Raw genomic sequence first — 19,224 nt, 5'->3', positions numbered from 1 at the left:
ATATTTTTTTTCTGTAGAGGCTTACAGTCACCATTGGCCTCATGGTGAAATCCATGAGCGGTTTCCTTCCTCTCCGGCACCTGAGTTAGTGTATTGATACACCATCCAACTTTAAAGTAATAACTTTAAGTAATAACCATGCTCAAAGGGATATTCAATGTCTGCTTTTTTTCTACCAATAGGTGCCCTTCTTTGCGAGGCATTGGAAAACCTCCCTGGTCTTTGTGGTTGAATCTGTGTTTGAAATTCACTGCTCGACTGAGGGACCTTACAGATAATTGTATGTGTGGGGTACAGAGATGAGGTAGTCGTTCAAAAATCATGTTAAACACTATTATTGCACACAGAGTCCATGCAACTTATGTGACTTAAGCTCATTTTTACTCCTGAACTTATTTGCCATAACAAAGGGGTTGAATACTTATTGACTCAAGACATTTCAGCTTTAACATTTTTATTAATTTGTAAAAATTTTGCAAAACATAATTCCACTTTGACATTATGTGGTATTGTGTGTAGGCCAGTGACAAAAATCTCAATTTAATCCATTTTAAATTCAGGCTGTAACAACAAAATGTGGAAAAAGTCAGGGTGTGTGAATACTTTCTGATGGCACTGTATGTATATTATGCATTTTATTTGTATTGTTTCCTGTTTGGACCCCAGGAAGAGTAGCCACTTCCTCGACAGCAGCTGGGGGTCCAAATAACTACTAAATAATTATGTTCCGACCCCCTGACCATCCGCTCTGACAAAAGTTGCCTACCTCTGCCCTAAAATAAGCAGCAGTTGGGGTTTTGGCATAAAGGAAATAAGCCTTTCCAGAGGTACTACCCTCTATTGACCTACCAGAGCTACTTCAAGCAGAAAGCAGTTCACCAAAATGCTGCACTCTGACCATAGACCAGGGGTGTCAAACGTACGGGTTTAATCCGGCCCGCGAGATGATTTTGAAAAGAAAATAATTTTTTTTTCTTTTTTCTTTTTATAAGTATAAAAATGCGCTGCAATTTTTCTATAAAATAAACTGCTGTTCCAATTGCGTCCACTGGATGGCGCAATAGCAATTGTGTTAAGCAAGCAAACTGTTTATACCAGGGCAGAGCAAGTAGGTCAAGCACGTGCAGCCAATGAGCTACTTTGTTTTGCCCGCGATATTTATTACGGCTTCTACTTTTAACATTATGTGCTTTGGCACTCACATTGCCCCAATATGTCTCTGTCAAAAAAGAGAAAAGTGGACGCAGAGTGCAGAGTGTTCCAAGAAAAATGGTCATCCTATTTATTCACGGAATTGAATGGGAAAGCTGTATGTTTGGTGTGTTCAGAGCATGTTGCAGTGCTGAAAGAATATAACCTTCGTCGCCACTATGTGAGTCTTCATGCCGACAAATATGACAACTTTCAAGGACAGCGGAGATGAGAGAAGGTGAATGAACTGTTGGCGGGTCTGAAGAAACAGCAGTCTGTGTTTACTCACAGCCGAGACATCAGTGACGCTGCAGTGAAAGCTAGCTACCTCATTGCTAATGAAATCGCAGTGGCTTCAAAACCATTTAGTGAGGGTGAATTTGTAAAAACATGCATGATGAAGGCAGCGGAGATTGTGTGCCCTGAAAAGCGGGAGGCTTTTGCAAATATCAGCCTGACAAGAAACACAGTTGCAGACAGGATTTCCGATCTTTCAGTGGATTTGGACAGCCAGTTGAAGCAAAAAGTAAAGTCATTTATTGCGTTTTCGGTTGCAATTGATGAAAGCACGGACATTACAGATGTTGCACAACTGGCCATTTTTTCATCCGCGGAGTTGATGACACATTGACCGTCACCGAGGAGTTCGTGGAGTTGGTGCCGATGACAGATACAACGACAGCAGCTGATATTTTTACCGCACTCGTCGGCGCGCTGGACAGGGTCGGAGTGGACTGGTCCCACGCTGTCAGCCTGGCTACAGATGGTGCGCCCTCAATGATCGGGAAAAAAGCAGGCGTTGTGACAAAGTTCAGAGAGAAAGTGCAATCTGCAAATGGAGGACGTGATTTTTTGACATTTCACTGTATTTTGCACCAGGAGGCTTTGTGTTGCAAGTCATTAAAGATGGATAATGTCATGAAGGTGGTCATCCAAACTGTTAATTTCATCCGATCCAGAAGCCTGAATCACCGTCAGTTTGACAGCCTTCTCAGAGAGAAAGACCACATCTATGGCCTGCCATACCACACTGAGGTAAGATGGTTAAGCCGAGGTGCTGTGCTGAGGCGTTTCTTTGATTTACGAGAAGAAATTGAACAGTTCATGGAAGAAAAGGGCAAACCAGTGTTAGAATTTCATTCTGCAGAATGGATGCCGGACCTTGCATTTATGGTGGATGTTACAGAGCACCTGAATAACTTGAACAAACAGCTGCAAGGGCGCAACAAAGTTGTCACGCAGTATTATGACAGCATACGTTCTTTCAAGTTGAAGCTGTCATTGTGGGAGACGCAACTTGCCGGTGGTGATGCAGCTCACTTCCCCTGTCTGAAAAATGTGTGCGCGACCCAACATGTGGCAGACATGAAGCGGTTCAAAGATAAAATAACGGGACTGTTACGGGAGTTTGAGCAACGCTTTCAGATTTATGTTTATATATTTTTATGTTGATGTGCTATTGTTTTTCATTGATTTTATTTTATGTGTATATTTAACCTATTCTTGACTCTGTGGTTCTTGCACTTGTTTGGGGAACAGGATTTCATTATTTTTTATCTACATTTCTGCCTGAGAAATGACACCCTGATATAGTTCTGTAATCTGTGATATACTTCTGTGAATCACTGAGGCATTGTGTGTTTGTGTGTTCTTTGTCCTCAGAACTTTCAAATAACTTGAGGTGTTTTATGATTAATAGTGATGTTGTGCTTTTGGACACTGTCCTCAGGCTCCAGCTTTATGTTTTTATGTTTTTATGTTGATGTGCTATTGTTTTTAATTGATTTTATTTTATTTGTATATTTAACCTATTCTTGACTCTGTGGTTCTTGCACTTGTTTGGGGAACAGGATTTCATTATTTTTATCTACATTTCTGCCTGAGAAATGACACCCTGATATAGTTCTGTGATCTGTGAAACAGTTCTGTTAATCACTGAGGCATTGTGTGTTTGTGTGTTCTTTTTCTTTAGAATTTTCAAATAAACTTGACGTGTTTTATGATTAATAGTGATGTTGTGCTTGTACTATTTTGGACACACTGTCCTCAGGCTCCAGCTTTATGTTGTATGTTGATCGAATTAAAACAAAGAAAACAATCTGAAGTTGTTGTTTTTAAGTTATATATACCATGATTTTTCCGGTCCGGCCCACTTGGGAATAGATTTTCCTCCATGTGGCCCCTGAGCTAAAATGAGTTTGACACCCCTGCCATAGACCGTAGCTTTTGACCTTATGGAATCAAAATGTAAGACGAACTTGTAAGAATAACTTGAAACAAAGGACCTTTTCACATTGAGGTTGACGTCATGCTAATGATAGAAAGCTGATGACTAATGGATCCCGTTAACAGAGATTAGCTTTAAGATCAAGTTTTTATTAATAATATAGATCCTTATTTGGCTGGTAGCAGTTGATTAAAACATGATACAAAGAAAAATATTGAATATCCATTTGACACATTTTCACACTCTTCATGCCCCCTAATAAAATAATAAACTCCTTTTAACTTTAGAAAGTTCATACTGTACAAATTAAGAATCAACACAGAAACGAATCATGCAAAATGTCTATTCTGGGTACTTCCACTCTAGAGTCCTCCTGGGTCCTCCTTGGCATGGTCCCAGATCAGTTTGTGCTCTTGCCTACTCCATTACTGTTATTGTCAAGCCCAACATGACGAGTTGGCAAGATAGCAGAAACAGACTGGCACCTAGGCTAGGTCCTCTTACTTTGCTGGTTCCTCTGATGGCGATGTCTGGTGGTGGCTATCCTATCTGTCCTATCTGTCCCCTGTGGTGGAGTTGACGTACTCAGGGGCATTGTCGTCCGTCATGGGGAACACCCAGGTGTTGCCGTTGGTGGGGCCGCAACAGGTGGAGCTGCAAGTGGGGTTACAGGTGGCTGTGAGTCGGCGCAGGTACTCTGCGTGGACAGGCTTGTGGCTTTGCAGCACCCGGATGGCCTCGTCGATCTTGAACCACTTCCGTTTCCTACCTGAAAGAGGTACAGCAGAGAGAGAGAAAGAGAGGTCAGAGGGCTGTATTAACCTCTTAAACTGACGCCCTCTGGTGGCAATTATAAACGATGCATATTATTGTATACTACCCTCATAAAGTACATTTCAGTATCAAAACTATCAACCTACAAACACATGCTTAGTGCTGTGTGTGTGTGTGTGTGTGGGGGGGGGGGGTTAAACAAACAAAACAAAAAAAAATTACCCACACACACACAGCAACGTGCCATGCTTTCATTTTCCATCTTACAGGAATGATACAGAGTGCCTTCAGAAAGTATTCACACCCCTTAACTTTTTACACATTTTGTTGTGTTACAAAGTGGGATTAAAATGTATTTAATTGTCATTTTTTGTCAACAATCTACACAAAATTTGAAATTGTATTTATGGAAAGTAAAACACTAATATATCTTGATTAGATAAGTATTCAACCCCGAGTCAATACATGTTCGAATCACGTTGGGCAGTGTTTACAGCTGAGAGTCTTTCTTGGTAATTCTCTAAGTGCTTTGCACACCTGGATTTTACAATATTTGCCGAATATTCTTTACAAAAATTATTCAAGTTCTGTCAAGTTGGTTGTTGATCATTGCTAGACAGCCATTTTCAAGTCTTGCCATAGTTTTTCAAGCCCATTTAAGGCAAAACTGTAACTAGGTCACTCAGGAACATTCAAGGTAGTCTTGGTAAGCAACTCCAGTGTATATTTGGCCTTGAGTTTTAGGTTATTGTCCTGCTGAAAGGTGAATTTGTCTCCTAGTGTCTGTTGGAAAGCAGACTGAACTAAGTTTTCCTCTAGGATTTTGCCTGTGCTTAGTTCCGTTCCATTTCTTTTCATCCTAAAAACTCCCTAGTCCTTGCAGATGACAAGCATACCCATAACATGATGCTGCCACCACCATGCTTGAAAATATGAAGAGTGGTACTCAGTGTTGTGTTGGATTTGCACACAGAGTGAGCAAATGTTATGTGACTTGTTAAGCACATTTTTGCTCCTGAGCTTATTTAGACTTGCCATAACAAAAGAGTTGAATACTTATTGACTCAAGACATTTCAGCTTTAAATGTGTTATTAATTTGTAAACATTTCTAAAAACCCAATTCCACATTGTGTGTAGATCAGTGACTCAACATCTCAATTTAATCACTTTTAAATTCAGGGTTTAACACAACAAAATCTGGAAAGAGTCAAGGGGTGTGAATAATTTCTGAAGGCATATGAGGAGAAAGTTGAAGTCTCTACCTATCCATTGATGTAAATATATCCCCTGTCTGATTCCCAGTTCATCCACGAGATAGCAATAGGAGATCACATGATGTCTCTTGGCCACTTGAAACCAGTTGCGTCTGGTTTGGGTAGTGAGTCACTGTGCCAAAATGGCTGAATGGATTTTCATGCCTGACATCTTAAAATGACCTTAACAATCAGGGCTTTCAAGTTATGGAGTTTGCGTTTTTGAAATAAGACACAGACAGGTGAGGAAACATATTTTTCCATTCACTTTTCCTTTTGTAAACAATGAGCTAGATCAATGGTGCATGTGGAGGATGTATACAAGGATGTTCTTATGACATTGCCAGCAGTAAGATTTGAGTTCGATTTCTAAAAAGGACTGTAGCTTTCAAATGATGTCGCCGGATCCTGTACCGGGTCCAAAACAACCACTCAGAGTTTAGCAGGTTAACAGAGTAATATGATCCAAAATATTCATCCCCCTTGCCGTTTTTCCAATTTTGTTGCATTACAACCTGTAATTTAAATGGATTTTTATTTGGATTTCAGGTAATGGACATACACAAAATAGTCCAAATTGGTGAAGTGAAATGAAAAAAATAACTTGTTTCAAAAAATTCTAAAAAATAAATATTGGAAAAGTGGTGCGTGCATATGTATTCACCCCCTTTGCTATGAAGCCCCTAAATAAGATCTGGTACAACCAATTACCTTCAGAAGTCACATAATTAGTTAAATAAAGTCCACCTGTGTGCAATCTAAGTGTCACATGATCTGTCAAATGATCTCAGTATATATACACCTGTTCTGAAAGGCCCCAGAGTCTGCAACACCACTAAGCAAGGGGCACCACCAAGCAAGCAGCACCATGAAGACCAAGGAGCTCTCCAAACAGGTCAGGGACAAAGTTGTGGAGAAGTACAGATCAGGGTTGGGTTATAAAAAAATATCAGAAACTTTGAACATCCCACGGAGCACCATTAATTCCATTCTTAAAAAATGGAAAGAATATGGCACCACAACAAACCTGCCAAGAGAGGGTCGCCCACCAAAACTCACGGACCAGGCAAGGAGGGAATTAATCAGAGGCAACAAAGAGACCAAAGATAACCCTGTATATATATTTTCTGTTGTATTTTTGACTTTATGTTTTGTTTTACCCCATATGTAACTCTGTGTTGTTGTTTTTATCGCACTGCTTTAAATAAAATTAAAATAAAACCCTGAAGGAGCTGCAAAGCTCCACAGCGGAGATTGGAGTATCTGTCCATAGGATCACTTTAAGCCGTACACTCCACAGAGCTGGGCTTTACGGAAGAGTGGCCAGAAAAAAGCCATTGCTTAAAGAAAAACATAAGCAAACACGTTTGGTGTTCGCCAAAAGGCATGTGGGAGACTCCCCAAACATATGGAAGAAGGTACTCTGGTCAGATGAGACTAAAATTGAGCTTTTTGGCCATCAAGGAAAACGCTGTCTGGCGCAAACCAACACCTCTCATCACCCCGAGAACACCATCCCCACAGTGAAGCATGGTGCTGGCAGCATCATGCTGTGGGGATGTTTTTCATCGGCAGAGACTGGGAAACTGGTCAGAATTGAAGGAATGATGGATGGCGCTAAATACAGAGAAATTCTTGAGGGAAACCTGTTTCAGTCTTCCAGAGATTTGAGACTGGGACGGAGGTTCACCTTCCAGCAGGACAATGACCCTAAGCATACTGCTAAAGCAACACTCGAGTGGTTTAAGGGGGAAACATTTAAATGTCTTGGAATGGCCTAGTCAACGCCCAGACCTCAATCCAATTGAGATTCTGTGGTATGATTTAAAGATTGCTGTACACCAGCGGAATCCATCCAACTTGAAGGAGCTGGAGCAGTTTTGCCTTGAAGAATGGGCAAAAATCCCAGTGGCTAGATGTGTCAAGCTTATAGAGACATACCACAAGAGACTTGCAGCTGTAATTGCTGGAAAAGGTTGCTCTACAAAGTATTGACTTTGGGGGGGGGGGGGGGTTGAATAGTTATGCACGCTCAAGTTCTGTTTATTTGTCTTATTTCTTGTTTGTTTCACAAGAAAAAATATTTTGCATCTTCAAAGTGGTAGGCATGTTGTGTAAATCAAAATGATACAACCCCCCACAAAATCCATTTTAATTTCAGGTTGTAAGGCAACAAAATAGGAAAAATGCCAAGGAGGGTGAATACTTTTGCAAGCCACTGTATAAAACGATTCTCAGCTTTTGTACTAAGCCAACAATGACTTCTGTCATGTTGTTTGTTTTTCCCTGATTGCCTGAATGTATATTACATTGTATTAGGAACTAATCAAAACTATCCTTAAAGTAGGCCTTTGTTACTGTAACGGATGCCATGTGACATTCAGGAAGTGTTTTTACTTATCTGCTTTTGTTGGACTTCCAAATTAGCATATCAACATGGAAACACTGGCTAAACCTCTGTACGCCGCTACACATTGTCCCCACCCCTTCAAACCAACCAGCTCTGAAATACATTTTCAGCAACACCACTGAATGTGATACAACTGGACATTTCTGTCATTTCTCCTGTGGTGTTTATGAAGCTTCTCACCAAAGCCTCGGTATAAAGAGTTCCCATAAAAAACTTCTGTCTGGTTACCTGTCAGTTAACATTCTTTATACATCTCTTCAAAACCACTTTCTCCTGGCCTCCAAATGCTAGCCATATTTTCTAATTCAAGTATTTTGTAAAAGGCATTCAAAGTGCCCTCTGACATTAAAATGGGTTACTGAGGGGGGAGTAGAGGTGTGTGTGTGTGTGTTGGGGGGGGGGGGGGGGGGGGGGGGGGGGGGTGCACTAACCACTGAGGTACTCCGCGAGCGCTAGCCCTGGAGGAGAAGGTTAGTGTAACTTGTAAGACAAGCCCATAAATGTAGAGCCTGACCAAGCACAGTCCTGGGCCTTGTATAGGGCAAGAGAGGACGGAGGGAGGGGGCGACAGTGCGGGTAGTGACGAAGACTGGAAAACAACTGTGCACAGCAAATATGCATGCCCCTCGTGAACAGACCTGAATTCTATTTATATGGGTGAAGGGAATGAAAGATCAGCACATTTTTCAGACCGGCTACAAATAGTTCACATTTTGAGTTACAGGGTCCCTTGTCAAACGTTATATTTTAAACACCGGCTACCGCATCCTAAACCAATAATGGTGATAATTTCTGGGATCTAGTCCACATCTTAACATGTATAACGTGTCTAGTTAGCTAAGACAGTTTGGTGTTTTCTACTATACAATATTTACTTGACACTAATTTGCACAGATACCACATATTTTAGTTACAGAACATGGAAAATGTCTTCATGTAAATATTACACATATACAATAGATGTACAAGTAACTTACTCAAAACAGAATTTGGCCAATTTCATCTCATTATAATTTGATACACACTTTATGCAAACTAAGTATCAAAACATAAGTCGACATTAAATACTGTTTTTTCAAACCTTTCTTCAAATGCAACCATTTTATTTTCACATCCAGCAATATGCTGACATTACTGAAGTTCAACAGGTGTTTGACATAGAAGTGATGATGGTGTGAAAACAACTGACAGAATTTTTTCAGTCAATATATCCAGCAGGTCAGAGGTCAGGTGGCTAGGGACGTATTACTGTAAACATGGACGTGTCCCTCGGCCAGTATCCCAAGTGACAACAGAGACCATCTGTCAGTCTGTCTGCTGTCTGTTTGGTCCTCTCTCATGTTTTACAAGCTGTCTCCTGCCAACTAAACTGAGGTCAGCATCTATACGAGTCATTTTAACTCCTTTCAATGCTGAGATTTACAATTTAGACTTTTGATGGATTGGAACATCTGTCAATAGTGCAGTCAGTAGATACAAAATCAATGATTATTTGGCACTTATAATTGTTTGTAATACATTAAAAGATAACAAAGACACATACAGAATTTGTTATGTACAGTAGCCACTTTAGGAACATGTCTCATCTGCTCCACTTTGATGTTCCACAGATCCACCCAGGAGAGAACAGTGATGTGCATGTGACCTATGCAAATCGCTCGTAAATAAAATTGATCAAATTCATGGTTCAGCAGCTTGAAATGCAAAGAACAGTCCTCAAAACTCATTTCACGGCCCTGACTGCTTAGGAGATCAAAAACGTTTTGTTTCGTGAGGCACAAGTGTGTTTGTGTGTTCCAATGTTTTGATGTCAACATCACAGACTGGGAGAGTGAAAGGGGCCCGGGGTGTGAGAGAGATGTAGGTGTAATAAGAAAAGGTTGTTTGTCTAAATTTCTCAGAAGTTCCCAGTTTCCCACCAATTGTGTCGGAGAGGAAATGCTTAGATGAAAGATGAGCATAAAGGTCTAAAGAGATGTGGGAAAATAGTGCTCCCTAACCAGATGTCTTCATGTACAGTAGAAGCCTACCGATGTTGACAGAATCCTCCCAGTCCTCCAAGGTCTCTGTCACAGTCAGGACATAGACGTATGTCCTGTGTTTCCTGTCCTGGTTGTGCTACAGGGACAGACAAACAGACAGACTGCTTCATATCATAATAATACCTTTATACAGTGTTTCTGTATTGCATGCAGGGCTTTAGAATTATGTGGTGTGGTGTGGTGTGGTGTGTGGTATTCTCAGCTGGGACCCCATTTTTTGGCCTGAATTTCAACCGACCCCACCCCAGCCCAAATCTAATGACACAACCTTAAAATCCATAAATGTCTATTTACATCAACAAATAACCTTCAATTCATTACATTTGTCTCTCGTATCAAAAATAACCAATAAATAAATTTACTCAATAAAATACATTTACTAAATCTGTACTCTACATTTTCTGTTCCCTAAATATAATTTCTTATGTGGCGACCCCACTGCAATTACCCCAGGGGGTCGCGACCACAACTTTGAATATCACTGGTCTAAGGTATGAGGAAGTAGGGCTTAATAATAATGTTGTAATGAGAGCAATGTTTAGATATGATGTGATACATGCTATGTAATATACAGTGCTATGCTACAGTGTGCTATGACATGATGATTGACGGTTTGTGAGGCTTACCTCAAAAACCCCCAGTAGCCTGCCAAGTTTTCCCTTTACACCAGCCTGGACAGTGACACACACAGACAGATTACAACAAAGGACAGTCAGCTAGTGTATAAACACCAGTATAAAACCAATACATTCCCACATCCTACATTACAAGACAGAATCACTTTTAAACGTTGTTAGAGCGGATATCATGTAGTGCACAGAGAGCTCTACTCTTCTGTTAAATCAACTTCAGCAAGACAATTATTTTCAGAAAACAGAATCAAATTCTACTAAATGTAAATGTAGCAGATGGAGATCTGTGAAACTGATTCCTCAGCCTGAAGTGTCCCCACATGCGCTGCTGAATAGCTAGCTAGTACGACTGGGTAAGACGCTTCAGGAGGGCAGTCACGTGCGTTTGCGAGACAGAGGTCCTGAGTTCGAGCCTCGGTATGAGCTGAATCAGGGGGAAGTGATCCTCTCTAAGTAAGCAGTGTGACATCCTTTACAATGGTGCCATGACCTGGATCTGCAGTTTTGCTCAGCTCAACACTGGGGTCGCTGTGGAGTGAGATTGGGGGTAAATGTAGCAGATGGGAATCTGTGAAACTCACCCCTCTGCCTGAAGTGTCCCTACTTGCACTATGGAATAGCTAGCTTTTCAGTGGTGCTGCTGAGTAAGACATTTCATGAGGGCGGTCATGTGTTTGCGAGGCAGAGGTCCTGGGTTCGAGCCTCGGTAAGAGCAGAATCAGGGAGAAGTGGTACTTACTAAGCAAGGGGCGTGACATGTTTTACATTTCACTGTTGTATTTGGCGCATGTGGAAAATAAAATGTGATTTGATTTGAAATAGCCTACATTTATTTAATTGATGATAGATAACTAAGACATCACAGATTATAACAAATAAAAAGGAATCCATGTATCGTGATATTCACAAGCAAGGAATGTGCTCTTAAAGAATGTGCTTGTTTGGTAAGGCAGATATGTTTGACGTCAAACAATGACAATAGGTTTGACAGTACCCTACCCTCACCCCCTGCAAAAGCCGGATGGGAACATCGACTGACTGTGGGATATTTCCATGCCGGGACAGAATTCCAGCAGACTAGCCAAAGGGGAATACCATGTCTCTGCTCCCATACAACTCAGTCTCAGCATTGCCCACGATGAGGACTGCATGTACAGTGCATTCGGAAAGTATTCAGACCCCTTGACTTTTTCCACATTTTGTTACGTTACAGCCTTATTCTAAAATTGCTTAAATCGTTTTTTTCTCCTCATCAATCTACACACAATACCCCATAATGACAAAGCAAAAACAGGTTTTTAGAAATAAAAACTGAAATATTCTATTTACATAAGTATTCAGACCCTTTACTCAGTACTTTGTTGAAGCACCTTTGTCAGTGATTACTGCTTCGTGTCTTCTTGGGTATGACGCTAAAAGCTTGGCACACCTGTATTTGGGGAGTTTATCCCATTCTTCTCCGCAGATCCTCTCAAGCTCTGTCAGGTTGGATGGACCACTCAAGTACATTCAGAGACTTGTCCCGAAGCCACTCCTGCGTTGCCTTGGCTGTGTGCTTAGGGTCATTGTCCTGTTGGAAGGTGAACCTTCGCCCCAGTCTGAGGTCCTGAGCGCTCTGGAGCAGGTTTTCATCAAGGATCTCTCTGTACTTTGCTCCATTCATCTTTCCCTCGATCCTGACTAGTCTCCCAGTCCCTGCCGCTGAAAAACATCCCCACAGCATGATGCTGCCACCACCATGCTTCACCGTAGGGATGGTGCCAGATTTCCTCCAGACGTGATGCTTGGCATTCATCCCAAAGAGTTCAATCTTGGTTTCATCAGACCAGAGAATCTTATTTCTCATGGTCTAAGAACCTTTAGTTGCCTTTTGGCAAACTCCAAGCGGGCTGTCATGTGCCTTTTACTGAGGACTAGCTTCCGTCTGTCCACTCTACCATAAAGGCTTGATTGGTGGAGTGCTGCAGAGATGGTTGTCCTTCTGGAAGGTTCTCCCATCTCCACAGAGGAACTCTGGAGCTCTGTCAGAGTGACCATCGGGTTCTTGGTCACCACCCTGTCCAAGGCCCTTCTCCCGATTGCTCAGTTTGGCCGAGCGGCCAGCTCTAGGAAGAGTCTTGGTGGTTCAAACTTCTTCCATTTAAGAATGATGGAGGCCATTGTGTTCTTGGGACCTTCAATGCTGCAGACATTTTTTGGTACCCTTCCCCAGATCTGTGCCTCGACACAATCCTGTCTCAGAGCTCTACGGACAATTCGTTCAACCTCATGGCTTGGTTTTTGCTCTGACATGCACTGTCAACTCTGGGACCTTATATAGACAGGTGTGTGTGCCTTTCCAAATCATGTCCAATGAATTGAATTTACCACAGGTGAACTCCAATCAAATTGTAGAAACACCTCAGAGATGATCAATGGAAACAGGATGCACCTGAGCTCAATTTCGAGTCTCATAGCAAAGGGTCTGAATACTTATGTAAATGAGGTATTTCTGTTTTACATTTTTTATAAATTTGCAAACATTTCTAAAAACCTATTTTCGCTTTGTCATTATGGGGTACTGTGTGTAGATTGATGAGGAAAATGTTTTATTTAATCAATTTTAGAATAAGGCTGTAACGTAACAAAATGTGGAAAAAGTCAAAGGTCTGAATACTTTCCGAATGCACTGTATACCCACTGATTTGGGTTTAGCCCATCTCAAGACAAGATCCCCAGGAGGACCTATGCCATCCTAGCATGTCTCATAGACTGAAGCGCTCAGCAGTTTGGTCAGCAATATAAAATCAAGGCCAAGAACTCCTGCTAATGAACATAGCTATAATGTTAGCATGGTTCCAGATCTGTTTGTGCTGTCTTGCCAACTACATTGCTGACATTGTCATTTGTCACGCCAAACAATGACACACCAGGGATGGAAATGGCAAGACAACACAAGATTGGTGACCAGGCTAATATACTGTATAAGCCTAATGTTGCTTGTCAAACCATTTGTGGTAAAAAGCAGATAACATGAAATGGCTGATGGGAAGCCGTGGAGCCATTTCAGAACTCATCATACTGTCCATGAGGATATCACACGTACCACTAGGACAGTGGTTCCCAAAACTTTTTCACTTGGGGACCCTCTTCCGGTTATTGGGAAACAAAATCAATGTGCAAAAAAACTAGCTAAAAAAAATTAGCTGACATGGGTTAGTTGATCTGGACATTTCTGACAAGTATAAATAGCTCTCTAAGGTCTGCAATGACTGACCATGACAAGAGTTAAAACTGCTGATACACTACCCAATTTGTGCATTCAGCCATTACAACTTCCAAGAGTAGGTGAAAGCCTGGCTGAGTTCTGACCCCCCCCCCCCCCCCCCCCCCCCCCCACAGTTTGGGAACCACTGCACTAAGATATAAAGGATTGTGATATATGCATGAGAAAAAAATATTAAAAGATTCTTGTGACCCGGCCACTGACTGTTTTGGGAGAGCCTGTTAACACCTGACAGCATTCCAGGACTGTTCACATGATCCTGGGAGAGAGACATAATTCAGGTTGAAGTTCCTGCACCTCTCCTGGGACCCCTGACTGGGGCCAGGTTACCAGGACCACAGGGGTCGTATGACAAACACAGGCACCTACTACACACTTCAGCTCTATGATGGGTTAATCCAATATTTTTTTCTTCATTTTTTTGGGGGGGGGGGGGGGGGGGGGGGGGTTGTAAAATATTAATAAGTAAGTAAATTGCATATGGTTGACATACAAAGACAATACTTGTAGGTAAAAGCTCATCGCCATTTTTGACAAACATGGGCTCAACAGGGTTGAATGTCTTATATTTTAATTTAAACCTACATATTTAGCCACCACATGGATATATGTCATAAAACTGTGTGGCAATAATCATACACTCATGCACAAATTAAACCTCCATTACACTTCCGTTACGTGGTTCTTTGGAGTGGATGTGTTGAACTTGACAGAAGGGTATTACAGTGGGAGGACCATTTGAGTTATTAGCTCCCAACAGCCTGTGTTGGTGTGCGACTCATTTAACCCTATTCAGGGACATGTCTCTCTCAGGAGGAGGAAGATGTGGGTAACTGGACACTGCCTCTAAATGTCACCGCTCAATTCCTCACAGCTGTCAACACATGACTCCCTGGGGCAGAACACGGCAGAACACACACTGAGTCCATCCACTCCAGTCCAAACTAACAGTGAAACAAGCACTGTCACTCCTTTCACTAAACAGGGATCATCAACTAGATTCAGCCACGGGACAATGTTTTCTTGAGGGGATGGTCAGTGAGCCAGAACATAATAAACAAATATTTGTAGTCTGCAAATTGATTGCAAGAAGCCCAAACAGATATAATATTTGACTAAAACGTAATCATTTCAAACCTTGCTTACATTTGTATACAATCACGTGTCCTGATTATGTGTGAAAATACTTAGGAAATTTTGGAAATCTGTTCCCAACTTTTTTACAGTATTTTATGTCCCAACCCCCCCCCCCAAAAAATAATATTATATATTCAGCTCTGGAAAAAATTAAGAGATCACTGCAAAATATAACTTTCTCTGGTTTTACTATTTATAGGTATGTGTTTGGGTGAAATTAACATTTTTGTTTTATTCTATAAACTACTGACAACATTTCTCCCAATAAAAATATTGTAATTCCTCATGACAGGATCTTGATCTGGTGGTCCTCCATCCACACCTTGATTGACCTGGCTGTGTGGCATGGCGCATTGTCCTGCTGGAAAAACCAATCCTCAGATTTGGGAACAATGTCAGAGCAAACGGAAGCAAGTTTTCTTCCAGGACAACCTTGTACGTGGCTTGAATCATGCGTCCTTCACAAAGACAAATCTGCCCGATTCCAGCCTTGCTGAAGCACCCCCAGATCATCACCGATCCTCCACCAAATTTCACAGTGGGGTGCGAGACACTGTGGCTTGTAGGCCTCTCCAGGTCTCCGTCTAACCATTAGACGACCATGGTGTTGGGCAAAGCTGAAAATTGGACTCATCAGAGAAGATGACCTTACTCCAGTCCTCTACGGTCCAATCCTTATGGTCTTTTGCAAACCTCAGCCTGGCTTTTCTTTGCTTCTCATTGATGAAGGGCTTTTTTCTTGCTTTGCACGACTTCAGCCGTGCCCCTAGGAGCCTGTTTCGAACCGTCCTCGCCGTGCACTTCACCCCAGCTGCTGTTTGCCATTCTTTTTGTAGGTCACTTGATGTCATCCTACGGTTGTTGAGTGACATTCGAATGAGTTGGCGGTCATCCCGGTCAGTAGAGAGTCGTTTTCGCCCTCTGCCGGTCTGTAGCTTTGTTGTCCCCAATGTCTGCTGCTTGACCTTGTTCTTATGAACCGCCGTCATTGAAATTTTAAGGATGGAAGCAGAGGGATACGCTCACTGTATCCCTCTGCCAGTAAAGCCAGAATTGAACACTTATTTTCCTCACTCAAAACTTTCCTTTTCAACTCTTTTGGCATGGTAATTCTTTTTTGATTAATATTACATTTGAGGTACTATTAGCACTGTTTTTGCCATCCAGCTGGTCTATTGCAAGAGGATAGTGATGACCACAGCAGTGGTTTTTATACTTTTCCTTGTTAAATAAGATTTGGTTCAGGTGATCACCTAATCAGTACCTAATTCAGTAGAATGAGGTGCCTGTGTTGGAATTCAACAGACACTGGAATGGAATGGCTGTCATACATGTAGAGATGCTGATTTAAGAAATATTTGCAGTGGTCTCTTAATTTTTTCCAGAGCTGTATATATATATAAAATAAAACAATTGCTGAGAAAACCTGGAGGGGTAAATAAAAACAGCCGCCAGTTGGGGAACCCTGCACTAAACCATTAGCTGAACTTGCTGTCTGTGCAGTGTACATCATGCTCAATCTAGAACATTTGGAAACTATGTATCCACTTCAAGTCTACAAATGCTACTAATTTATCAAGGAAACTGTCCCTCTAACTTGCATTACAGATAGATGATTAGGATAATAACATTTCTATGGCGGGGTTCTCACCTCTTCATACACCTCTCTGACTGCAGCTCCACACGGCTCCTCCTCAGGCTCCATCCCTCCTCCTGGTACAATCCACTGGTCCGGGTGCCGACTGCTGCTCACCAGCAACACCTGCAAAGGGTAAAATAAACCAATAATACTCAAATAGTGCTTCGTGGGACGAATCCGGCCCGCAAACCTCTAGTTTCTGGTCCAGGCAGATACTTAACTACACTACCTCACAGTCCCAACAAAGGATGCATGAATTGAGGGATACATTTGATGTGTGGGAGTTTAAACATATTCAGAAGGATATTCAATTGAGGAGTACAGTGAAATGTTGATAGAAAATGCTTCTTTATTATCATATATTAACCAAAACATTGATCAGCAGTACAGCCTTCAGCCGCACCTGCCAAGGTGAGGTGGGTCCCGTGACGGGCAAAGCTGCCATTGGAAGAACCCCCAGCTCAGCTCTGTGCCAATCACCAGGGTCAGGTCTATAAACATGGGGCAATTCCACGGTAACGGAATTATTACACTCAGATTTTTCACTTTAAAATGAATGCCAAACAAAAAAACATTGATATCAAATGTTAACAAACCAACTCTATTTACTAGGACTACTTTGAACACAGTAAATTTCACAAAACGTTTACTGGAATATGTGCAGATGCAAAGTTTGGTAACAGATTTACGGTAAAATCTCCCTCAGTTTTTTATGTGACCATGTTTTCCAAAAACATTTAAATATCTGCTCCGAATTAGGATAAAAAAATGTCTGCAGAAATAATGGGGGTGTCAGCTATGACATGACAACTTCAGTTTGAAAAAATCTCTTTTGGTTATTGAAATACAGTAAATGAAGTGGATTTACACCCCATAACAGAATTACGGTAACGGAATTACATCATGGGTCCCTGATCTGTACTACACAGAAATGCATAATTATGGATATGAATGTCATTCTCTTCAGATGTATCGTGAATAGGTACACAAGGGTAGAAATATGCAATATCATATTTTGCATATGGGTATTATTCTACACAATGGCTATTATTCTAATGAGCTCTGCCCCGAAACTAAACAAAATCTGAACCAATCATAGACGTCTATGTTTCACAAGTTTGGACATCACAGTACAGCACAGTAGAGTAAAGTACAGTACATCACAGTAGAGTAGAGTTCAGGACAGTAGAGTACAATATAGTACTCTATTATACTGAACTATATTTAACTGTACTGTACTGTACTGAACTATACTCTACTCTTCTTTACTTTTCTGTACTGTAATGTACTCCGTGCTTCACTGTACTGTACTGTCCAAATTTGTGAAACATAGACGTCTATGATTGGTTCAGATTTGGTCCGGTCACCAATCATGGACGTCTACGTTTGGGCCAAATCAAGGCCAGTCCGGACCAAAACTCAATGTCTGTGGATATTGAAATCAAGGATGACCAAATTTTAACTACTTTTCAATGTCCATGGACGTCTGGTGTCGGTCGGTGCGGATGCTGGTTACAGTAAATGGAAAAAGAGGGGCTCATGGGTAGGTGTCAGTAAGAGATAGGTAACATTAACGAGAGAGCGAGAGCGAGAGCGAGAGCGAGAGCGAGAGAGAGAGAGAGAGAGAGAGAGAGAGAGAGAGAGAGATCTCTCTCTTCCAACGACAATGGCCCTTTTCATGGCTTGTGTCACCCCAGGCCGACAGAGGTCAGCACCTCCGCCTTCAAAGGGCCGCCATCTGCAGGGTTCGTTATTGCAATGGGAACCCTCCCTACTCTACTGTAAGGGTGTTCACCCTATTCCCTATATCAGGGCTCTCCAACCCTGTCCCTAGAGATCTACCACATTAACATAACTAGAGAGAGAGAGAGAGAGAGAGAGAGAGAGAGAGAGAGAGAGAGAGATAAAAAAAACAGTTATGAGCTGAACATAACAGTATGCCAGTGGAAGGGAGGACAGTAGCAGGTGACCCAGCTGTGGTTTGTGGATACTATAATTTCACATTGTAGCCAATTCAATTGCAGTAATTCCGTTTCATTTGTAGCCAATTCATTATTTTTTACCCTTATTTTACTAGAACACATTCTCATTTAAAGCAACGACCTGGGGAATAGTTACAGGGGCGAGTAGGGGGGGATGAATGAGCCAATTGGAAGCTGGGATGATTAGGTGGCCATGATGGCATGACGGTCAGATTGGGAATTTAGCCAGGACACCGGGGTTAACACCCCTACTCTAAAGATACGTGCCATGGGATCTTAGTGACCACAGAGAGTCAGGACACCCGTTTAACGTCCATCCGAAAGATGGAAATGTCCCGAATCACTGCCCTGGGGCATTTTGTTTTCAAGATATAGGACCTTCAAAAGCAACTTGTAACCACATCATCATGATGAAGCGTTTTGCACTATATGATGCACTGCAAATGCACTGCACTACAAATATTTTGGATGCATCAACAGTGAAAAAAATACCTAAATATAGTTTTTGAGTGGATTATTCCTTTAAGGGAAACATACCAACACGTCTATGTTTAAAAACTGACCAGAGACAAGAAGAGGGAGAGAGACAGAGTGCCCTGATTTGCTTTTCATGGAGGACTAGCTTGAATTGTGAGGATGACCACACAATTTATTTTCATCGTGAGTCAAAT

The 19,224-nt window shown here is 41.7% G+C and overlaps 1 protein-coding gene across 3 annotated transcripts in view; it reads right to left on the bottom strand.

Annotated features, from left to right (window-relative positions):
- Nucleotides 1-440: 440 nt before the first annotated feature.
- LOC311134517 (diphosphoinositol polyphosphate phosphohydrolase 3-beta-like) overlaps nucleotides 441-19,224 on the bottom strand; it is a 35,528-nt gene continuing 16,744 nt past the window's right edge. For 2 of the 3 annotated variants that reach the window (XM_084168216.1, XM_084168217.1), the window contains exons 2-6: nucleotides 16,584-16,694; nucleotides 10,525-10,569; nucleotides 9,887-9,974; nucleotides 3,397-4,187; nucleotides 441-893 (exon numbers count right to left, since the gene is read on the bottom strand). In XM_084168216.1, the coding sequence (XP_084024342.1) occupies nucleotides 3,973-4,187; nucleotides 9,887-9,974; nucleotides 10,525-10,569; nucleotides 16,584-16,694 (459 nt within the window). In that variant the 3' untranslated portion in view covers nucleotides 441-893; nucleotides 3,397-3,972. Of the gene's footprint in view, nucleotides 894-3,396; nucleotides 4,188-9,856; nucleotides 9,975-10,524; nucleotides 10,570-16,583; nucleotides 16,695-19,224 lie in introns of all 3 variants that reach the window. The other variant, XM_084168215.1, reaches the window with a different exon arrangement.

This window comes from Coregonus lavaretus (assembly GCF_964263955.1).
Source record: "Coregonus lavaretus genome assembly, chromosome: 9".
In the NCBI taxonomy this organism is placed as follows: Eukaryota; Metazoa; Chordata; class Actinopteri; order Salmoniformes; family Salmonidae; genus Coregonus; species Coregonus lavaretus.
This window is presented reverse-complemented; position numbering and strand designations above follow the sequence as displayed.